Source organism: Vanessa atalanta, chromosome 16, assembly GCF_905147765.1.
Source record: "Vanessa atalanta chromosome 16, ilVanAtal1.2, whole genome shotgun sequence".
Lineage (NCBI taxonomy): Eukaryota > Metazoa > Arthropoda > Insecta > Lepidoptera > Nymphalidae > Vanessa > Vanessa atalanta.
This window is the reverse complement of record NC_061886.1, coordinates 9,822,250-9,845,364: the sequence shown is the minus strand read 5'-3', so window position 1 is coordinate 9,845,364 and position 23,115 is coordinate 9,822,250. Positions and strand designations below refer to the sequence as shown.

The window sequence follows — 23,115 nt, the reverse complement described above, 5'->3', positions numbered from 1 at the left end:
CCAATTAGCCCTGTGTCACATCGTATAATGACCATGGCTCACTTTATTGTTTTGCACATATTTTTAAATTTTAATTAGCAATTTTCTTTTTTTTCCATTTCGATGTGGATTTAAGTTAATATTTATACAAAGACAAGTCAACAAGTCGTCATGACAATATGACTTGTAGAAGGTGGTGAAACTGTATACGGAAATCGGAGGATCGGCTTCGTTGGCGCACCTATAGAGAGGAGGATGATGATTGGATAACGTCGAAAGCGTGATAAATCTACCAATCTATTTCACGAGATGTTCAGCTGCAGGAGGTAAGTGCAGGTAAAAACTATGAATATCACCTTGGTCCTGGTATCAACATCTCTTGTTGTCACCCTGTTATCAGCGTGCCAAAGTCACAAGCAAAACCGATAGTCTGCCACTACGATATAGTAGATATATTTAGGGCGTCTATTGGATCCGTACTGTGACGTCGTCCGTCTCGCAATATTGTTTTAATTCGGATTACACGCGGCGCGGGCGGCGCTGACAGTCGTGAAGCGTTCCTGTATGTGTTATTTGCATTTTGCGCTAATATTCAACTGAAAATATAGACCTTATTGTGCCGAATTATTAATCAAAACAGTAACTATGGCGTACACCTGGGACAATAGAGTCGCGTTTGTTGTACGTTATCTTTATGGTGAGTCAATAATTTCACTTTACTTTGAAATAATAATAACGATTCTTTCACATGTAATGCGATTGAATGTGCTTAAGATAAAACGCTTCATATTTTTTTAAAATTATACATCAAATGGTAAACCACATAAATTTACTCTTCGTATAAAAAAATGTATATATATTTTAGGTTTTCCTACGTAATACTTCTCGTGTTATGAGTATGTATAATGATAATGATGATTTGAGAACACATTTATTCTTCGCTAAGACAACTAATGATAATTTGGTTGATGATTCCTATACGTATCGTGTAAAACACAGAAATGCTAATCATTTTTTTTTTAATGAAATTTAATTGTACTTTTTAAGAAACAATAATATATAATTGTATACTTCAGCTTCGGCAGCAGCAGTAAATAAACTTACATTTGATTTTTTCGGCCAATAACTCTGTCTTAAGTTAAAAATGTTTGCTGTTACTCCGGCCTCAATCGCTCCGCTCGTTGTAAATTGTCGTTCTATCGAATTATGAATATAAGGAAACAAAGGAGCCTCTGGCGTAATGTCGACACTTTTATTCCTGATATTTTAATAAAATAAATCAAAATTTTTGTTAATTTTATTAAAAAAATTTAAAGAAATTATATCTATATATGACTTCATTCGGTAATAGTAAATGTTATTAAGAGAAAAATAACAATTGTTATTATAATTTGACAGGAAGTTAATACAAATATCGGATACCATTATTTAAGAATCGACGTTTCATGGACGCTTCGATTAAACGAGCAAAGTCGAATTATGCGCTTATATAAATAAACAGACACACCCACAGACTATTACAGAGGAAGATTTATTACATCTCACAAAACCATTACTCAGTTAATTGAGCGATATTATGTTTTTGACATTGGAAACGGACCAAAAATATTTCTTTAAAGATAATTAAAAGTATTTCTTGTTAAAATTACATTAATAAAGAACATTTAGGTTTTAAAAATACGTTTCTTTTTCATTGCATTGCTATAAAGCGTTAAGAATTTTGCTTGCCAAGTGTGAAATATCTTAAGAATTTTATTGAGGTAATACGTATTTGGAAAACAAACAATTACTTAATGTCAAATATTATCGTTAAATCTCATAAGAAAATCAAAAATCGTCTGAGTTGTTCTAACATTTAAAACAATAACTAAATTCTACAATTTAAAAAAATGTTATACTAAATCTTACATCACTTGCCGTAGGCTACGACTAAAGTGCCCAAAAAATATTCCCTGGTTTTTAAATTTCGTTAATTAAAAGTTATTTCATGCGCATGCAAGACTAAATTAAAAACAAAATACACTTTAACTTTTTAATTTTCAAATTTGTTTAGCTGTAACATCATAAATGTGTCCATACCGGAACCGTTCGTCAAGACTGTTGGCACACGGATGGTTTGAAGCACGGAAACATCTCAGATCGCTCTCATTCTTCATCTCTCATAAGATCTTTATTGAATTGAATGTAGGAATTCCAAATGACAATAAGTTAGTATCGTAGCTAGGAGTTGGCATGGCAGTAGGCTGCCAAGAGCCATAATATTTGGGGAAAGACGCGCGTTGCAAACCCAACTTTGTAACTTTTGCTGTGAGCCAAGGGGCAAATGCACCAACTCGTATTATCCTTCGAATATAACAGTAAAATCTACCTGTTTTAAAGTTTAATTTCAAAGTATTGGGGGCACAAAATCCAAATCGTTGCTAATTATTGTTCATCTCGAGATCAGGCAGCGTGTTTTAAAGGAAATTATACCACATTTATCTCCACAAACTCTGAATTGATAAAGATTCGAACACTTCCTTAGCATGCTGTTGTCAGGCAATATGAAATCTACTTACTGTCTGTTACGATGAGTTTACTAAAATTATAATTTCCTAAATAATAATTACTTTCCTAAACTCAACATAAAAAAAATTCGAGTAATATGTGTGTCTCTGTGTCTTCTCGTGTGTCACATTATTCGTATCACATTCGGCAAATCAATAACTAATCAAAAAATTATGAAATTAATATTAAAGTATGTATGTGTATAGTTTGAATTACCAACAACTTGTAATTAATTATTATCATTACATAATATAAACACATTTTTTGCTCTTACTTTGCAAACGCTGGCTGAACCCTACGAGACAGATCAAAATAATGTACTACAGTATTAGGTATACACCTTAAAATAGTTTTCAAAAAAGTTCACGATGGTCATATATCATCTCTTCGAGATAGCCCACAACAACCATTTTTTATCCTTTACTTTTTACGAGAAGAAATAGCTTATTTTCGGAGCGATTTCAAGCAATAAAGCATTAATCCTTATCTATATGGACCTTTAACTGTGAACGTCGTGTGAACGTTGTAAAACTCAAGATATTCTGTAGTATATTTAGTGGAAACATTGTACCCGTGCGAAGCCGGGGCGAGTCGCTAGTCTATTATAAAATTATCATTTGAGATATTTCCCATAATTATAACGTTCTCGCCGTCGGTGATCAATCACTTGTCGTAAGCAATTAAATTGGATATATGTGCAATTTAATTCAAAATTTCAATCTTTATACCTACTGAAAACGATATCTTATAAATATATTAGTATTTGTTAGACCATAAATAATGCTATATTTATTTAATTATTAAATAGACACTGAAAAAATATATTGATAACCCTAACCTTTATATTGAATGAACAAGACGATCTATTTCAGAAACAAATCTTCACATTGGCATTGAGTTCTTGATTGGCAAACACCAATACGCACAGATTATATTAATCACCGTCAGACCCAAAAGAACACTAACCCAAATCATCGTTTGGCTCAAATATGACTAAAATTTGTGCTATTTCTCTATGTTCCTTGAATTCGGTAAACATAATTTTTTGTATTAACTTTTATAGCCGTGATTTTCAATATATTAATATGAATTTAGATATAGTTAAGTGAAGTGATCTATAAAAACAAGTAAAATTATTAGATAATTATTAGGTTCTAAAATGTTCTCTAAAATTAATAAATATTTCGAGCATTTTCAAATTTTTTTTTTTTTAATATCCGTAATTACTAGTATTATTTCTTCAGCCAGTCAATTCACTGTATTTAGTTGATTTATAAGTGACAAAAAAATATATCAGAGTTTATTACTTAAATTATTATCAATATTAAATTAATAATATTGTTTAACTACTAATTAAATATAAGTTTTAATTATGGCAAATGTATCCAGCTTGACATAGACTTGCTATTATTTTAATAATTTGTGATATTCATAACAGACCTTAAGCATAAAACAAAATAAAATTTAAAAAAAAAACTTCGAAATCAAATCTAAGCTAGCTAATGTCAAGAGTAGACAATTCTAATAATTAAATCTCATTAGCTGGTCATTAAAATGTATGCAATAATGACTCTATATATTAAATAATACTGTCATACTTTAAATAGTGATATATTGATCTATGATTGTCATTCTAAAATTTCAAACTCGTTAATAGTTCGTTCAGGTCCAAGCTTACGAAAGGGCTGGGTTTTGGCATAGGTCTTGAGTAATTGCTGGTTAAAATAATCGCTGCCATTGTTTACCAGTGCCGGCCAAGTCGGATTACTTCGATTGTTGCGACATTATGTCAGTCAGTCTTTTACAAATACAGACTTCATTGTTGTGCCAGATTTCTTAAGGGCTTATGATTTTGTTAAGATTTCAATATCAACTAGCATAAAGGATAATATATTCTTAGTCTTAATATTTTATATCTTTCCTAATTCGTTTACTTTTAGCGAATACGCAACAATTATTACATAGACACCGATGCTCACATCGAGAGCTTATATTTTAGAAATGTATGAATACATTGTATTTATGTTCGAAACTAAATAATAGACTTCAAAATATTAAAGTACACAAATTTAAATATTAATAAATTTTATAGGTAAACGAATAAGATTCTTATTTCACATTGATAGATTGCCAAAAGAAATCTGCCATTACCAGTGCGTTGCCAACATGAAAAAAATAAAAATTTAATTTTCCAACTTTTTCAGACATCGATAATAACGGCTATTTGGATGCCCACGACTTCCAATGCCTCGCTTTGAGGACTTGTGTATTGGAAGGGAAAGGGGACTGCAGCTCGAGTCGCCTGCAGAAGTACCAACATATAATGCTGAGTCTGTGGGAAGAAATAGCCCAGCTCGCGGACTTCGACAAGGTGCCAGACTATGTCGGTTACACTCCACATTACACGCATCGCCTCTTGCGCTGTTGTCGTCGTTGTCTTAGCTACTGATGGCGATAGTTGATAAAGCCTAACAACTGAACGCCTATACTGAATGTGTAGAAATTAATTGGCTTATTTAATTGGATTGCTAGACATTAAATATTAATATGAATCTAAATAAAATCCTAATTTATAAATAATTATTTGAGTAATGAAAGTCCAAGTAGGATACAAGGGGTAATGAAATTGTGAGAATTCATACAGGCTCTTAGAGAATAATTCCTTTTTCAATATTTTCAGATACTTAATGCCAAGATAGATTCGATTGCCACTTAAAGGCATTAAGAATGACTTCGATCTATTGTTTTTAGTTTTCCTGTTGAGTGATCTGAAAAATACTTTAGTCCAAGTTAATTTGTTCGGTTAATGAATTTTGAAAAATTGAAACTTAATACTCAGTGCAGTGAGGACTATATCTTGAAAGTGCAAAAACTGCCCATAAAAACCGACAACATTCTTAATATAGAACAACATCTTTTAAAACACGGCCCCTTAAATCACATTTCTCAATAAAAGTCTTTAAATGTCGGTACATTGATCAAATTATTTATTATTTGACGGCTAATAATCGAAATTTTACGTTGCTGAATAAACTAGAATGTTATGGCGCGACTCTCCACGCTAAATTATCGGAGTGCATATTGATAACGCTCGCAATGCTTACAAGATGTCTTAGTGTGCTGTAAGAAAAACGTCAGCAAAAATAAATACAAGTTGGATTGTATTTTTGTTAATGCCGATAATACAACGTGGAGGTGCGCACCGTCATGAGAGAACAGATTTTATATATTATTAGTAGCACTTATATCTTACACACTATATTTCTAATAAACAAATAACACTAATAAGACAAATTTACACATTACGAATAGTCACATTAAAAAATGCATGAATAATTATGATATATTATTAAAAACGCTGACTTAAAAAACTAAACATCTAATTCCACGTACGGAGCACGCATTGTAGCAGCGCACGCTAGCCGCAATTTTATATTTTTTTTTACAATATGGCGTCTTTGTCTATGGTCACTATATTTTTTACAGGATGGAATAGTAACTACCGATGAATTTAAAAAGGCAGTACAAAATAGCTGTATTGGAAAACGTTACGAGGATTTCCCTCAGGCGATGAAAGCTTTCATTGAGACAAATTTCAGGATGATTGATATAAATTCCGACGGAATACTCGGCATTGAGGAATATCGATACGATTGTGTGCAGAGAATGGCTGTGAATGACATCAAAGCTATAGACGAGGCGTATAATTCCTTATTAAATGTAAGTATCTTTTCATATACTTATTTACAAACTAAGGAAATGCTTAAGTAGGTCCGTGAATATCAAAAAGTTTTGGTGTACATATTCAGATTGAATTGTTCTATCACTATTTTATTATAATATAATATTTATAATACCTCGTGAATAATAGCTTTATTTATTATCTGTGAAAAAATCTATCAGGTACTGTAGCTTATATTTAGTATGGAGTTATGATAGATTATATTATCAAACCACTTACGATAATATTACAATTTTGTTATTAGCCATATGGCGAAAAGACAACAGATCATGATTTATTTGGGTTCAAGTTATGAGTTGTGCTAAACAAAAGGTTTATTCGTCAAGAAATTTTCAGTAGAACGCATTTAGTAGGTGGCAGTGCTTACAAACCCGTTCCTCGGGAAGCACGTAAGGCTGTTAGTCCTATCCCTGAACTCTCTCGGCGCATCCGAATTACCGTCCCATTCGATGATTAGATTGAAGCAGAAGCGGGTTTGATACCCTGGCTACTCTAGGCTAATTTTATACTGCCGCTCCTTAATGTACGAAAAATGTAATGATGTCTGTAAATTAAACCTAATATCTTTGACTGCCCTAGATCTGAGCCTATTTAACCTGGATAGAGATTACACCTTTATATATGCACATACTTGTGCGAGATGCCTACTATCTGTCAAGATGACATTCAATTAGTAGTATTTAGATTTTTATTATATTCTTGAGATATGACAGATGCTAGCGATTATTTTTAAATTCGTCATTAGAGAGGGCAACATTGAAGTTCGTCATTTTGAATTTAGAATAATAGAAAAGGACTTTAGGCTCCTGTTTATAAGTAAAAGTTGCAGTGTTTTCAAATGGGATAGCTCGTAGATATACAGCTACTAAAACATAAATATTTATCGATTAAAGTAGTTTGCTATACTTAGTACAACAGCACTATGTACAATTTGAAATAAAGACGAGAAACCAACAACAAAAATATTAAACAAAATCAAAAATAGATTCATGTATCTTTAATGTTTTTTTTTTTTAAAAGTCACGGCCATTGCCACACTTGTAACGATCTAGTTACGTGTATCTACGTAACATTACGCGATTCTCGGAATACCCGGCTGATATTTGGCAAAGTCTTCCGAGAGAATTTATGTCAATGACGATTAAATGCAATCGCAATTTTAAACTGACGCTATCGGGTATCGAACTTCATTTTCAGTTAGACAAAACACTATCGGCCTTTCTTAACTCTGTTTAGCGAATGTTTATTTACACACTGGTCTTCCCTGTCTGTCATTATTGATTTGACAATCGATAAAAGATGATGCACTGTTTAAATAAGCTGCCCCCCCCCTTCCCTGACCGATACATAGATAAAGCCTATATAATATAACTATAAAATATAAATAAATAAGGTTTGACTTTACATATCTTATTACATTCATATAAATTTAAAATTGATTTTGATGATTTTTTTTCTTTTAAAGGAATTACTAATTTGCTCAAAAACATCATAGGGCACAACTTAACCCAAGTTGTGCCCTATGATTAAGATTAAGATGAAATTGGAAAACAAATATCTATCGATATCATCGAAAATTCTGTTTAAGTTTATTTTAAAAAAATGTAAAAAAGGCGCCAAATGTATGATTCGTCCGTGGTGCTTAGATAATACGGCCGGACCTGCGCACTCTGTATTTTCTGTATATAAATACGTATTTCATTATCATTACATAAACTAAAACTAAAAAAATAATACTAATGCAAACTTTTTGCATATAACAAAAGCAACATTTTAGTGGCATCTTAGTCTCATTGTATTATAGTCATATCAGATCTTGTAACATGAATTTTGGCGATAGACGTCGCTTGACAATGTCTCTTTGAATCGATTCTCAAGAAAGATGTTCCGTGAACTATGAGGAAAGTGTTTATGTTGGCGCTCGTCCAGCGGTAATCTCTTGTTAAACTTTTATTATCTTGTTGCATAACTATGTTTCATTCTACCATTTCTACTCGCTAGTTTGTTTACATTTTAATGAAAATTTAAATAAAATACATGTTTTAAAACAAAGATTTTCGACCATAAATTAATGGTAACACTGACTCCTTATTAACACGGAAATGCTATTGAGAATTATTTGACAAAAAAAGCCGAGAAGCCGAAACTTTAAAATCTGCGTTATTATAATTTAGCTATTAGTGCTTAGTCATTTAAAAAGTTAGCTTTTCAGTGATATAATTCAGACCATTAGGGAACAATTATTGTGTATCCAAGAAAATATTGACGTATCAATCTTCTGTATATTAAAACTAGAAGTCTCATAATACTAACATCAAAAAGCCCTTTTTACAAGCATATAACAATTTTATACTACAAGTGTCGGGACACTTGCACAGAGCTTCCTGGGATTCATAAACTATTAATAGTTTAAGAGATTCCCAACTTCACGCTCTCGTGAAAGAATAGAGACTACATTTGTGTTTACACACACATTTACATTTATGCTTATTTTCCTTTGAGAATGGATGTCGCAGTCGATGTCAGCCAATTATAATAAATATTCTGACAATAAATAACTAAGTGGAGCAGCTTTAATAAGTGATAACATAACTATTCAAAAAACTTATAAATTATTATTTTTTAATATTGGCAATACAAGTATATGTCTATTTTTCAGGACGACGATCGACGAAAGGGTGGAATCGCACTATCGAGATACCAAGAACTCTTCGCTCTCTTCCTCAGCGATCAAGGCGAAGACTGCCCAGCGAAGTACCTGTTCGGGCCTTTAGAATTATAATTAAAACTGCGGTATAATACAATTATGAACTGATTTTCAATTTAAATTATACGTAATTTATTATAATTAATATATAACATTAAGAATACAATCTAGGCCAATATTTAAAAATATTAACAGCAAAAACTAACAAGTGTCTAAAAGGAAATAATGTTTCCACTTCGTCGTAAGCGCCACCGAAAAAAATATCTTACATAATATTTCGTAACTGAAACTGAACTGAACTAAGTAGAACGGTTTACATAATTTAAATCAGGAACTATAAATCCGTTATCTAAGACTACCAGTGTGATTTTAAATGTTAAATACTAGACAGTTTTAATAACACAAGGATGTCTTACTTATTGGTTAAATCGTTATTATAAAATATTCGTCTACTCGACGAGTACGAATGCGAAATTCTTAACCAATAATAATCCGGAAACTATTCTATTAATAAAAAAACGCATCGTAGAAAGTCCCGCTAAAAATACAATATTGCCGCGACGATACGTAGCGTTTAAAAATAGAACATCAATTATAGATGCGTTCTAAATTCCAACATGATAAGAGATAATAACGAAAGTGTGTTTTGATTAAATAAAAAAATACCGACAGTTAAAAAAGTCATAAGTACAAGTATGTCCACGTTAGTATATTTTAAGTTTAGAATGATTTTAGACCTAAAGATGTGTGCAATGTTAAAAAAAATCTTACCTTTACTGTGTTACAAATTACATGTATTCTATAAAAAGTTATATGAAAAAAAATTATATCCAAAACATTTCTCATTGATTGTTTTGCTTCCAGCTTCAGAAACGCTGATCAAAGTCAAATTCAGTTAGGTTAATTTGATCTGAGTTGTAATTGGTAGATGTTTGCCGATGACGTTATAAGCGTCCAATGAGCGTTTAGTATTTACTCCGATTACTGAATCTGACTTTGCACACCGTTTCAGAATCTAGAGGTTGATGTTATAAAATGGATTGTTGTATCCTAATCGCTGTTACGTTCCTGATGTATATTTTTAATCACTTATTTCCAGATATTTAACGTGTAACGTATTGTGACAAATGAAGGCTAACGCAATTTATATTTGTGTTTTTGTAACAAACAACAAACTATGGCATGCTCAAACAAAAATATCTAGTCGCTTGCATGTTTACTTTTAACGAATCGTTTGTAAATATTTTTTTACGTTAAATATTCTTAAAACAGTTAATAAATATAAAAAAAAATATATATTTTCGTTTATTTCAATTATTTACCGATGTTTGATGATAGTAGACAAAGTATAAAATAATAATTATTAAAGTTATTTTTATATTTCTTTACATATGTGTGACTTTATCTTAATTGCATTAAAACCTTTGATTGGTAATAGTTTGTTATGTTTAACACTAGCTTATTAAGCTCCGTATACACTAGGGAATAAATAGAACAACATGCTTCAGGACTTGCCCTCTACAACTTCGTGGAATGCCCTTTGGACATATGCCGCACTTTTTGCAGACCAGTCTTTTTAGGAGTTGTGAAAGTACGGTATCGTTTCCACACTACTGATATATTGGCGTGATAATGACACGTATATACAGAGTACACTCGCTCTGGAACCGGGAGCAAGCAACACGTCCCGTGTCACGCAAAATGTTCCGAGGTGTGATGCAGAACACTGTGCAACGCTGCGGGACCAAATATTACCAAGCGTAATCGTCGTTTAAATCTTTCATTCAAGATTGACAGTTTGTTTATAAAATAAAGTTGGAATAAGAAAATATATTTTCAGATCGTTTATTAAAAACGCTATTACACAGAAATCACGAAAAAACACACAAATGCGCTTTAACACAGTTCAGCGAATATACAAATTATGTTAAATACAAATCGTATCAGTAAATACTAATATACTTTTATTTACATCAACTTTGGAATAGGGACTTTTATTAAAAATCTTACACTTAGGAAGTAATCGTTTATAAGTAATTGTATTTTCAATAAAAAAATATATTATAAAAACTTTCAAATCAAAAGAAATAATAATCGCGTATGAACACTATTTAATATTTTATTAAACAAGTTATTTAAATTCAGGGACCCAAGGGTACTTAAAAAAATATCGTATAATAAATAAAACATCATTCTAAGACAAGGTAAATGGTTTTAGATAAATTAGGTAATAAATATACGAAGCTTAATAGGTAATTGTTTCAAATAATTACAATGTAAGTATATATCGATATAATTTTAAGTTTTAACTGTATGATATGCTGATATAATCTATATTATCTGTCAAATTGACATAAGAAGGCACAAGATAAAATAAAATATAATTCCCGTTAAATTAAAACACTCCTTTAAATTGAAAAAAATATTAAATTAAAAATTAGCTAAAATAAATATTATTCTTTTAATCTTACATTAATGATAAATCCTGAAAAATTCGCGAGAAACATTATATACAGACAGTTTTAGACGATAATTCATTGAAATATTTTTTTTTTATATAAACATTTCATAAGCACTATGTTTACATAATATGATATATATTTTACTACTGTCACTATAAAAAAAAATATCGAATATTATCTCCATGCTAAATTCTGTTAAAAAATTTCAAAAAACTTTGTACTTGGTCCTTTTCCAAGAAATTTCGTTTAAAAAAAACTAATACCCATGAAATTATAACAATATTATCCTATTGAGGATATAATTTTCATTATAATATAAAACTCAGCTAACATTTATTCTAAGTTTTCGACTTCGTCACTATTTATCACATATATAAATATGTATAACAGTGAATAATACTAATATAATTATTTCGTATATATTACGATTCTAACATGAATATCATTACCCCAGATCTCAAGCCTCGACTTTCGCATAGACAAAATTAAAGAGTGTCATTGCATACCCTCTTTAAAAAAAAAATCGTTAAAAAATCTACTAGAATTTGAAGCTGTTATAAAAAAAGCATTTATTTATGAATGATCTTAATTTAGAGTAAAAAAACTAATTACTTTACATTTTGGCAAACATAAAATTTTACATAATATTATTTATTATGTCGTACCGCCACACGTTTGACATGTAAAATGTCTTAAGTATCGTTAAATGTATCCAGTGTGGCGTTTAGGGTTACATTTTACGTAATTAATAATGGGGCAGAAAGGATAGCACTTAGATTTTTATCTTCTTTAACTGTACTTAATGTACGTAATAAATTGGAACGTTGTTTAACATTTACATATAAAATTTCTACCACATTCTACCGTCGATTTACTTTAACTACTACTTGACACCACTCACTTTTTTTTCAAGTCCAATCTTCCACTGAGATTTACTGATATCCATTATTTTACACCACGGTATCAAAATTTGAATAGAAAAAAAGCTCTCATAAAATCAATAAACAGCATTAATATAATTGCATTATTATGACAATATTTATGAACTGTTCTTTTTTAAATTACCATCAAAAGATAAACCGGTTTTTTCCTTCCTTTTAACATTTCTCTTATTAACTTAAAATAGCATTTATATAACTCAGTAGTAGGGGTCAGTAAATCCCAGATACCATTACACTACATTTCGTTGGTGAGGTTGAGGCCGCTGCCGGAGGCCTGGGGCTCCACTGGCGTAGAGTTTAGACTGCCGTAGGTGCGGCCGCCTCCCGGGACCACTCGCCAGCGTCCCCGACGGCGGGTTATGCCTATAATATGAATCGTTGTATACACGCTGTTACTAAATATGGTGTGATACAAAAAAACGGCAATTTTAGCAGCAGTCTATGTACACACTACATAAACACTTACAGCAAGCATGTTCGTTGAGCTGGTGTTCAGATATTTGAGTCAGATATTATGTTTCTGAACGAAATATTTGCAATATCAGTGAACTTTACATTTATGACCAAACACGTTTTCTATAGAATTTATAAATATTGTGTTGGTATTGTTTTTTTGAGCTAAAATCATAAAATACGATGTTTGCTAACTACTGCTGTGCTTAGTCTCCAACTTTAATATAATTGTGTATAAAATTATAAATGTAGAGAAACAAAAACAGTAAAATATAATTTTTTGGACAATCTATATCTCATGTATCTTGATAGTCTCTCTTTTTTTATAACGATATTTATAAAAGTCTGCATTTAGAATTTTTTGAGCATGACTGTTCGTTCTAAATATTGATGTAACAGGAATTAACTTTTGGACATACATTTCTACAGTGGTTCTATTGTTAATTTATACTATTAGGGCACCAAACTGAATATTTAAAAAATATTTCCTCCTGAAATTTACTTATAAGATACTTTAAATCCTTAAAAAAACTTTCTTCCTATTCTAATAAAAACAAAACTAGTATGAATTATGATTAATAATAATTACTCATAAATATTAATTTCATTTATTCAAGTATTGATTTTCGATATTCTCTGTAAAATATGATCGATAAGTTTTTTTTTTAAATAATTTTGGCCAAAGCTAATTTGACAGATTCGTGAACTGGTTAGCGATACACAAAAACGATATTAATTTTAATAACATTCTTATACAATAGTCACTAATTATTTTTACAAGACTTCTTGTCTGGTCTTATTGATAATATAAGACTTTTTTTTATTCTTAATTAATGTTTAACAAATAGAGTCAAAATAATTAGTGTCTTTGTCAAAATTGATTTACAGATTTGGTTTTTTTATATTCTGTAAAATATGTTTAGGAGCTTATGAAAATTAAGTCACTGTTAAATCTTAGCTCACTAAAATTAGCGGCCGTACTTATAAACGTTGCTGCGAGGGTGTTTATTTAAACACTGATTTCTCACTCTCTCATTCTGTTTTGACTGATTTGATATACGAAAGAAGAAGACATAGCATTGTTTAACGAATCACCCTCTAAACAGCGTTTATAGGTCAAGCCCTAAGATCCTTGGATTATATTAAGTATAAAAAGGTTTCTTTATGAAATACTTACTTTTTTAATCCTCAAAATTTGCAACAGCTGCAATTAACTCTTAACTTTTTTAAATTTATAGTTTCGTGTATCCCTACGTGTAGCCTGATACAAAATATAAGCATTTATTTATATTTTTTGTACTTTATAAATCGTTTTTTTTTTATTTTACTATTTTCTGGTCAAAAGCACTATACAGAAATGTGTCTTGTTTTGTAAACTGTAAATGTTGCTAATCTACTAAAGCTCTAACTGCACATAATATGATAATCTAAAATACATTATTTTTAATGTTAGGTGATGACGATCAAATGTATGATGTTACGCTAAGTGCTTTTGCTTTAATACAATGAATTCCTTACGTTGCTTTCACTTGCCATGAGCAGATCCTTTTATAAAAAAAGAAAAAAACATTTTTTATAATTTGTACATTGGACCTTGACTTAATTTTAAATGGTAACATTTAAAGCCGCCTTTATTATTAATTTATTAATATTTGTGTTACTTAATTTTTAAATTAATTAGAAAGCATTGTGAAATTAGTAATAGCATTCGTTAATGCTTAATTGTAATCAAAAATATTTTATTATTAAAAATTTTTATTAATATTCAACAAAAACAAATAAAAATCGGTTTAATATATAATGGCGGGTTTAGATGTGTTATTGTGTAAATAAGCGTTCCATGCAATGATATGGCAGCAGCGTAGTGCTCATGCCATGCAAAGGTGCTAGACTAAAAATAAAACGAAAAGAAAATAAAAAAAAACGTAATTTATTTCTATTACATTAAGTTGTCGGTTATAACATTAAATTAAACCATAACCTTTGGACAATGAAAGCGTTTCCCTCTATTTAAGTACTAACTTTAAGTAGGAGATTCAGTTCTTAAAAAACATTCGAATCTTTTTACAATTATTGTTATATTTGCATATTCATTACGACAATTCGATAAAATATTTTATTTTATATCAATACAAATCGTCTATACAATCATATAGGAACATAGAGGGCAATACTAAGAAAATCTCTGGAAATAACATCACATTGACTAAACTAAAAGAAATCGTAAAATCACCAAAAGAGCTACATTACAAACGATATAAATAATTATATTTTCTTAATTTCCTTGGTCTTTAAAGGCGTACCTGTAAAAATACGCGCCTCTTTATATTTCGTTTATGAATAAAAAAGAATAAAACCGACACCATTTTTTTAAGAAATAAGTTAATACCTAGCATTTCCCATTGTTAGTTATGTAAATAAACACAGTAATAATTTAAATTAAATCGTTTTCACGGACAGGACTTTTACAACCAGCGACGAGACTTTCACTTACCTTGTAAATAATTGACGGACAACTATTCAATGCAAATAATACTATTCCGTAATACACAATCTTCTCTCTTTTTCTCGTCACCGTTATTGCAAAAGGTCTTAACTCACATATAAAGATTTTTTTCCAATTTCAAATATATCAATTTAATAATTCGAATATATAACCTCCAGTTATAAGCTTGCCAACTTTAAAAAGGTCGATATCAAAATAGAATGATTTAAAAAAAATACTAAGCATACATTACACGATATTTTGCAATAACAATGGTTCAAAATTGACAGCTTACGTTTTAGTGCTGCCATATAAATTAAAAGATTATATAGTAACAGAATTAGCATTATATAAAGGTAGTTAACCAAAATGTGTAATTTAAATTCTAGGCGGTGTATAAAATCGCATCTCTCGTCAACTAGCACGTCGCTCTATCTGAAGGATCAAATATTTTGACGTAATTATTGACAATTTCCAATTTAAAAATTTTATTTTCTTTAATCTTTTTGCCTTTGAGATTATAACAAATGACTAACTACAAGGCCGATATAAAAATTATTTTCAAGTACAATCTTCTAAAAATATTTATTATCTTTATTTTCACCTACAGCGTGTTACATTAAATTATACCTACTTTACTTTATAGTACGTCACTGGATGTAAAATGTTTTTTTTTTCAACATCTTTTACTGTTACTGATCACTAATTAAATATTTAAGCTTTTTGTTCTGGTTGTTAACTAAAATTTTTAAATATAAGGAACTTATTGATAACATAAATTAAAAATAATTTAATATGATTTCAGATACTTCATAATTTAATACTTCCAAATAACTTATAATTTAAAAAATACATGAAGCACAGAATATAAATATAAAAGAAAATAAAGCGTCGAAGCGCAGAAAATAATAATCATGAAAATTATATTTGCGTAATTATCAACGAAATTAAAGCCTTGTGCAATATATTATGAAGTATATTATAAAACGCGATTTATCTACGTACAAATATAATAATATATACTATGAATATTCGAATTAATCCGCGCGTCCCTTTAGGTGTATCGATTTAAGTACACATCGCGAACTCGAGGACATGGACACGACGCTACTACGTTCAAATGCGATTGTAGAGACGTACACGCAGATGTATCGATAAATAACATTATCAAAATAATTAAATTCGAAATATTAGGAATGACTAATGTCAATATACATCTAAACATGAAATACGAAACATGCAAATTTGAAGGAAAATTAATATTCTACAGGTCCCTTCAACCAACCAGTGGTTAGAACCGAACCCTTTAAGGAACATTGCAATGCGACACGAATCTTCTAATCAAAAATCTCACATTGTATACTTTACATCATCTATTTATATAATTTCAATAAAAATCAACGACATTATCTAGTCGATTGCAAATCTCCTTTACATATAAATGCTAATAATATTATTATCAAGAAAGGGAGTACCAAATTCCCGTGTACAGGTCAATGCGACAAATTCAACTTTCCATCATTAAATACCTATTACTTCAAAATACAACCGAAAGTTGCTAAATGTCGCAAAAACACAAGTGACTAAGTTCGACAGCTGTTTAAATAAATTTGCAATGTTGCTGTGACACTCAACCAGTTTTGTTTACAAATAAAAAATATCGATAAGTTAGTGATCGAAACGAGATTGAACTTTGCACGTCACTATTGTTCCATTCAAAATTGAGGAAACAAAATTTTAACATCATTACGTACCGATAGTAGCGAAGCTTATGTTAAAATCTCATTTCTTATAACTTACTCATCACTTCTGCAGTACAAAGATAATCGTGCAAGCTACCTCCTAACCATCATATCAATAATCAATCGTAAATCCACAACAGAGACGATTTCGATTGAATATCGAACAAGTGAGCGAGACGCGAAATGAATGGACAATCGGAAACGGTTCCGCCGATTACGACTCTGAATCGAACGGAGTTTTTAAAACGACAGGGCATTTGACTTAATTCTCTTTTTTTTTTAAACATACAATAAAATCAATAATACAATAATCGACAGCTGCTCAAAACTGACGATTAAAAAAAAAAAAAAATCTAACGATTGTATCGATATATTTTTTAAGTTTGCTGAATCAAAGTCTAGTCAAAGTCCCCGGACGTGAAGGTCCAGTCTCGTGCGTGCAAGCGTTCACGCGAGTAGCGTGTCAAAGTTATAGTGTCGGTGTGTTGGCGCGCTTACTCGCGTGAGCGACGTCTCCGCGACCGCCTCCTTGCCGCGCAGCAACTGCCGCGCCAGCTTCTGCTTGTTGACCGGCGACCCTGCAATTACATACGTGTCACCTCACTGCCTTCCGCTCCCGCCCACACGTGGGGAGCAGCCACAGCATTGCTTACTAGATTATAGCCTCAAGTTGAACAATGTAATTTAATTCGTCAAAAAGAGTAATTCCAGATTTTCTTACCGGTTCTCCTCGATATAATCAAAATTCCTAATTAATATAATGATTTACATATAATTTGATCTTATGAAATAACGACTCAAAAGCGGTGTATAAATAGAGGATATATTGAGATTTTTTATTAAATCAGAAGGATACACACTACTCAAGACATGAAGGCCTCAAATTCGATTGTGACCTTGAAAATCTGCTTAACTAGATTTTCTTTAAATAAATGCTTCGGTTTGCTGTCCTGGTGTCGTATCAAATAACATAGACGTTACATTGTTGTGTAACGATCGAATGGCAAAGGCAATGTTTATGAAAACGGTGACCACTTACTACAAATACAAATACAATATGATCGTTTGGACGTTCATTTCTCAAACGATTTGACAGTTAAGAATCTCTATTACCATCATGATGTAATATGAACTGTAATATTACACCACTACCTTAGTATTGGTTAATAATATTTCTAAGTATATAAACATCAAATTACTATAATGAAAAACTACAGACCAGCAGAAACAGAATAAATATAATTGTACACAAATGACCAAAAAATAAAGTGCAAAGCAACAATAGATATAAGCTGTATAAAATACACATATACTTATTAGCATAAATAATAACCATACTAGAGTATCACCGAACATAATTATCAAGCTTTATATAATATTGGGGTTTCACACTCATTTTTTCACAATAAAATAAGGCAAAGGAATCTTTACAACAGACATATAAGTTAAAATGTGTTATAACCTACCTTTCTCGAACTTGTATTAATTCTCATAACTATATCACAAATTAATTTCTAGATGTAAATAATTTTATTTACAGACACAGATACAAAATGTTTTCATTTAACATAGACAAACTCTTTTGTACTATTCTGTGTTATCGAGCGATTATTATACTACATTGTGTTTATATTTCATTCATTAATTAAACAATCTAACAGAATATAAAATAAAAACGTAACCATCGCAATTGTAAAACATCAACATATATCAACGTTAAAGGAAAGATATATTTCTTTTGTCACGTTATATATGTAGTTCTATTTTCAAATTTACAATAATTGTTTCAAAATTGTTAAAGGAATAAAGTATTAGGTGAATTGATGTAAATGTTATTACTATTGACACTTAAATTCAACAAGTGTGGCGAAACTGTTTATATTATAAAATTAAATATGCATATAATATAATTATATGTACCTCCTACCTCTTTGGTTAGTTAAGCAAACGCTTGGGTTAGATTCTAAAGACAATCACAAAATAAGACTTGTAACAAGCCACATACATTTTATATGAGCATATATTTACAAATTGTACATTATGCAATAATTTAAACATTCGATAAGTTCTATAATTATATAAATTTTCGTACAATTTATAATTATATGGAACATATATGTTAATTGTTCATCTTAATTTAAAAAAGGTCCAATATACAAAGAAGCAAAAATAAAAATGTGCATAAAATCAACTTAAAACTGAAAAAGATCATGCCGGAACTAGGAAATGATGCAAGTCGAAAGAATACAATGAACAAAAATAACAGGTGAGCATAATTCTCATAATTGAAAAAATATTATCTGTTTATCATAATATATAATACCGTTCGTCGCGGCAATCACGACTTCACGGTTTAAACAAAATCCATTCAAGAATAGTTGAACGATTTCTAATTTCATTTCAGTTTGACCAACATTATGTTACTTAATCAAAATTGAAAATTAATTAGTTGTTTAATCGTTTAAGAAGGGACTATTATCTATATCATCATCCATTATCAATCTTCACCTGACATATCAGATACCCCTCGACGTTTCCATATGTTTTTGTGTATCCTATTATAAGCTCAGTGGTAGACCAAAATGTGACCTACCTTTGAACTGGTGTACTATTAGACTCTCTTCGAGATGTTTTTAACAAAGTAGGAATACTGACTATTGCGTCACAGTATATTTACAACAATATTATGTATATTCACAGTACCATTGATCACTTTGATAAAATCAGTGATAATCATTGTATGGGCACAAGAAGTAAGGATAAACTTAGAGCGCCAAGTTTCCGACTCCGCAAAGTTAATAAATCATTCTTGGGGCAACGTATCCGCTTCTATAATAAAATTCCGCAGACATTTTTAACTTTGCCATTTCAAAGATTCAAGACAATTGTAAAAAATACATTAGTAAAGAAGGCATATTATTCGATACAAGAGTATATTGATGATAAAATAGCGTGGAGTTAATGCTTGTTGACTTCCAGGCAGGAGACACAACATACATATATAATTGTATTTAACTAACATGACTGTATTTTTAGATATTGAAAAAGAGTAGGTAACTACTGAGTTACTTGCCGGTTCTTCTCGGTAGAATCTAAATTCCGAACCTGTGGTAGCTTTACTTTAAATAGTTTATTAAATAACGATTCAAAAGTGCTTGTAAAAGCCTACTTGAATAAAGTATATTTTGATTTTTTTTTAATTATAAAATTGGGTATTAATATTAGATTTTTGTTGCGCTAAATCTTTACCATTATAAATTGTTCACTAAATGTTCTCGATCGATAATTTCGTTACTTGGATTATAAAATTCTGTTGGAGAAATTTCAGTGTATCGAGGCAATTGTGCTTAAAATTATAATTTATTACATTTTTTATATTTATCCATTTGGTCGAAAACATGTTGTTGCCATGATAGCTATTAATTCAAGTTCTTTAGAACTGTATTAATCGAGAATTCTGCTCGCCTGCTCTACAAAATTGTAGAACAACGTTGCGTTTTATGAAATATAAAAAATATTTTTAATCTGTATTTAATCAATTGTGTGTAAAATTATATTCAACGATACCTTGACTATAAGAAGATGCATATATGGTATATGTCCATATCGTTTATTTTTTATATTAATTATAATGATTCAAATATGCACGCATTTTGTGCCAGTGTAGGTAGGTTATTTGATATTTTTAATGATATCATGTATCAATACTTACTCTATGTATTGATACATGATATCATGAAAAAAAAACGTTAATTACAGTATTCTTGAAAAATCATTTAAACGAATAAAAATTCCTAAAGTCAATTTATATTTCTTTTTTACATCAACGAAATTGTCGAGCACCTTTGACATCTGACAAAACAAAATAATGTTCAGGTTGAAATATTTAATTTTAAAAATCACCTTACAACTCAACCTACCTGACTGACACTAGGATAGAACTGAACACCAAAAGTGAATGTGTAAAAGCTGTACTAGCTCACGAATATTTGGATATTCCAATTCATTGCAATTTCTACAAATGTATCATAAAAGTTAAAGCATCGGAGTTCCTTTTTAAATATTATCTTGGCTACACTGCGGGCTTAAACAAAGTTACCCCTTCAGTAAGGATTGTCTAATTTGATTGAAGAAAAATTATCGTTATTTGAGACCCGAGCAGAATGCGCGCTGTTACCGCATTCGCTGTGGACACGTGGGTACTGTCAGCAAATGCTGCGTTTTCGTCAAGCGAGATCTCAAGTTAACTCTTACGGGTTATACGTACGTCGTAATCGATATGACACGTGATCATGGATGGACGTCTGAATGATGACGTAGACAGTTGTTGTTCTTAAGTGAAAATTATTTTCAGCAATATTTTTTATTAATTAATTTTCCTGTTAAGTACCATATTGTTCAAATTTAGAGATCTCTTGGCCTATTTTAGAATGAATTTTGTCTAATTCCACTGTAATCTCACAGAAGGTTCACACAGTTCGATTTTAGTTGACCAACATTGGTTGATAAATTTCTGAATGATTAATATGAACTGAGAAATTATCTCACCAGTAAACTTAATTGACATATTGTGCTCGCTCGAATTCGAATTGAATCGATATAAGTTGAAATATCACTATTTTTTACATTGATATTTTTTGCTTCAAATCGATTAAAAGTATTTACAGACGATTTAAATACTAATTGATCCACTCTTATCGACATATGTGAACCTGTTATAATCGAATTGAAAATAAACCATTTGAAATTTGGAACCTGTTTTTTGAAAAGATTGTTAAAACTGTCTACAAGTTGTAATGAAACGTATTTTTTATAAATGTATTTACTTACCGATATAACTGAGCATGACGGGCAGGAATATGAGACCGTGAGCCGCGCCGAACAACACGATGCCCAAGTACATGCGGAAGTAGAACACCTAGAAGAGTAACAATTCAACTATATTTTATATTAGAATAGTGCTTGGTTTTAATGTATTTTTTTTGTATTATCAATATTTATAAGAATTCCTTTTGCGACTATGTGATTCTGTCAGAATAAATATTACCACTTTAATCCAAATATTAACGCAACAAATATTTTCCGTTTTTTTGTACAAAACTTATTTTGTATGGAGTGGGAAAAATATTCCCGAAAAAAGTAAACGTCAGATAAACACACAGACGGTGGCAGTAAAACTTTTTTCGGTGGCGTACTTTAGTGCCGTACGTCTATTTAAAATACAACGGAGGAGGTAGGCAATCACCTCACGTGCAATATCGAAAGTATTTATTGAAAGGAAACGAATGAAAGGAACCTGGAAGATCTGGCTGTTGGCGGTGCCGAGCACGATGATGCCGCCGAACTTGGTGAGCGTGATGCCGGACAGCACGGACGAGCCCATGGTGGCCAGCGCGTGCGACGCGCGCGCCACGCGCCCGCCGCCGCCCGACACGCTGAACGAGTGCACCAGGTGCGAGCAGAACTCCACCGCGATGCCCACCGCCATCACCTGCGGCACTCACGCACTCACTACTCGGGCCTCGCGGGCGCCGGGCTTGGTTGCCCTCCCTAGATCTACTGCTCGACTTACCAAATTAACCAGCGACACGGCGTTGAGACTGATACCCCACCAGTACATGAGACCGCCGAGGTTGACGACGATCATCGTGATCGTGATGACGACCACCTGGAAAAGGGCATCGAACGATTTACAGACGTCCATTCGAGACTATTCAAGTTCGGACTTCACGTCGGGGTGCGAAGCTGCGAGGAGGAACTCACCAGAGCGGAGAAGAGGTCGAAGCCCATCAGAATGAAGGTGACGATGAAGATGGAGAGCACGGAGATGCCCATCGACTTGAGCGTGTCGGGCCACATGGTGAGGTACTGCTCGTAGAAGACGTAGAAGACGGAGTAGGGGAAGACGTTGACGGTGGAGTTCTTGCCGGCCTCGCGCAGGTTTCGGTTGAGCGTCTCGCTGAGGTTGGCGGCCACCGAGCGCGCCGCGCGCAGCGCCGAGTAGTAGTCCGCGCTCGTCTTCAGCACCGTGTGGTAGCCTGCGCCACGCCCGGGGAG

General features: G+C 31.5%; 2 protein-coding genes across 9 annotated transcripts in view; one reads left to right on the top strand and one right to left on the bottom strand.

Annotated features, from left to right (window-relative positions):
* The first annotated feature begins 414 nt into the window (after positions 1–414).
* LOC125069967 (sarcoplasmic calcium-binding protein 1) lies at positions 415–10,233 on the top strand. Of its 2 annotated transcripts, none has more exons than XM_047679603.1 (4): positions 415–676; positions 4,731–4,909; positions 6,013–6,246; positions 8,928–10,233. In XM_047679603.1, the coding sequence occupies exons 1-4, from the start codon at positions 625–627 to the stop codon at positions 9,048–9,050; spliced, it is 588 nt and encodes a 195-aa protein (XP_047535559.1). In that variant the 5' UTR covers positions 415–624; the 3' UTR covers positions 9,051–10,233. The 2 variants fall into 2 exon arrangements, with proteins under 2 accessions (XP_047535559.1, XP_047535560.1); XM_047679604.1 differs by having other exon boundaries at positions 429–676; positions 4,731–4,897; positions 8,928–10,231.
* Positions 10,234–12,362: 2,129 nt separating this feature from the next.
* LOC125069924 (NPC intracellular cholesterol transporter 1) overlaps positions 12,363–23,115 on the bottom strand; it is a 59,793-nt gene continuing 49,040 nt past the window's right edge. Inside the window, exons 19-24 of one of the 7 annotated variants that reach the window (XM_047679545.1) lie at positions 22,822–23,096; positions 22,631–22,726; positions 22,355–22,549; positions 21,889–21,976; positions 17,557–17,636; positions 14,756–15,134 (exon numbers count right to left, since the gene is read on the bottom strand). In XM_047679545.1, coding sequence (XP_047535501.1) covers positions 15,123–15,134; positions 17,557–17,636; positions 21,889–21,976; positions 22,355–22,549; positions 22,631–22,726; positions 22,822–23,096 — 746 coding nt within the window. In that variant the 3' untranslated portion in view covers positions 14,756–15,122. Of the gene's footprint in view, positions 12,742–14,755; positions 15,135–16,189; positions 17,637–21,888; positions 21,977–22,354; positions 22,550–22,630; positions 22,727–22,821; positions 23,097–23,115 lie in introns of those variants that run through there. The other 6 variants (XM_047679544.1, XM_047679548.1, XM_047679543.1 and 3 more) reach the window with 6 other exon arrangements.

Coding starts and splice junctions, on each gene's coding strand:
- LOC125069967 (XM_047679603.1), top strand. CDS start 625: ATGGCGTACACCTGGGACAATAGAGTCGCGTTTGTTGTACGTTATCTT. Junction 677..4,730: donor TGTTGTACGTTATCTTTATG/GTGAGTCAATAA, acceptor CAACTTTTTCAG/ACATCGATAATAACGGCTAT. Junction 4,910..6,012: donor TCGACAAGGTGCCAGACTAT/GTCGGTTACACT, acceptor TATTTTTTACAG/GATGGAATAGTAACTACCGA.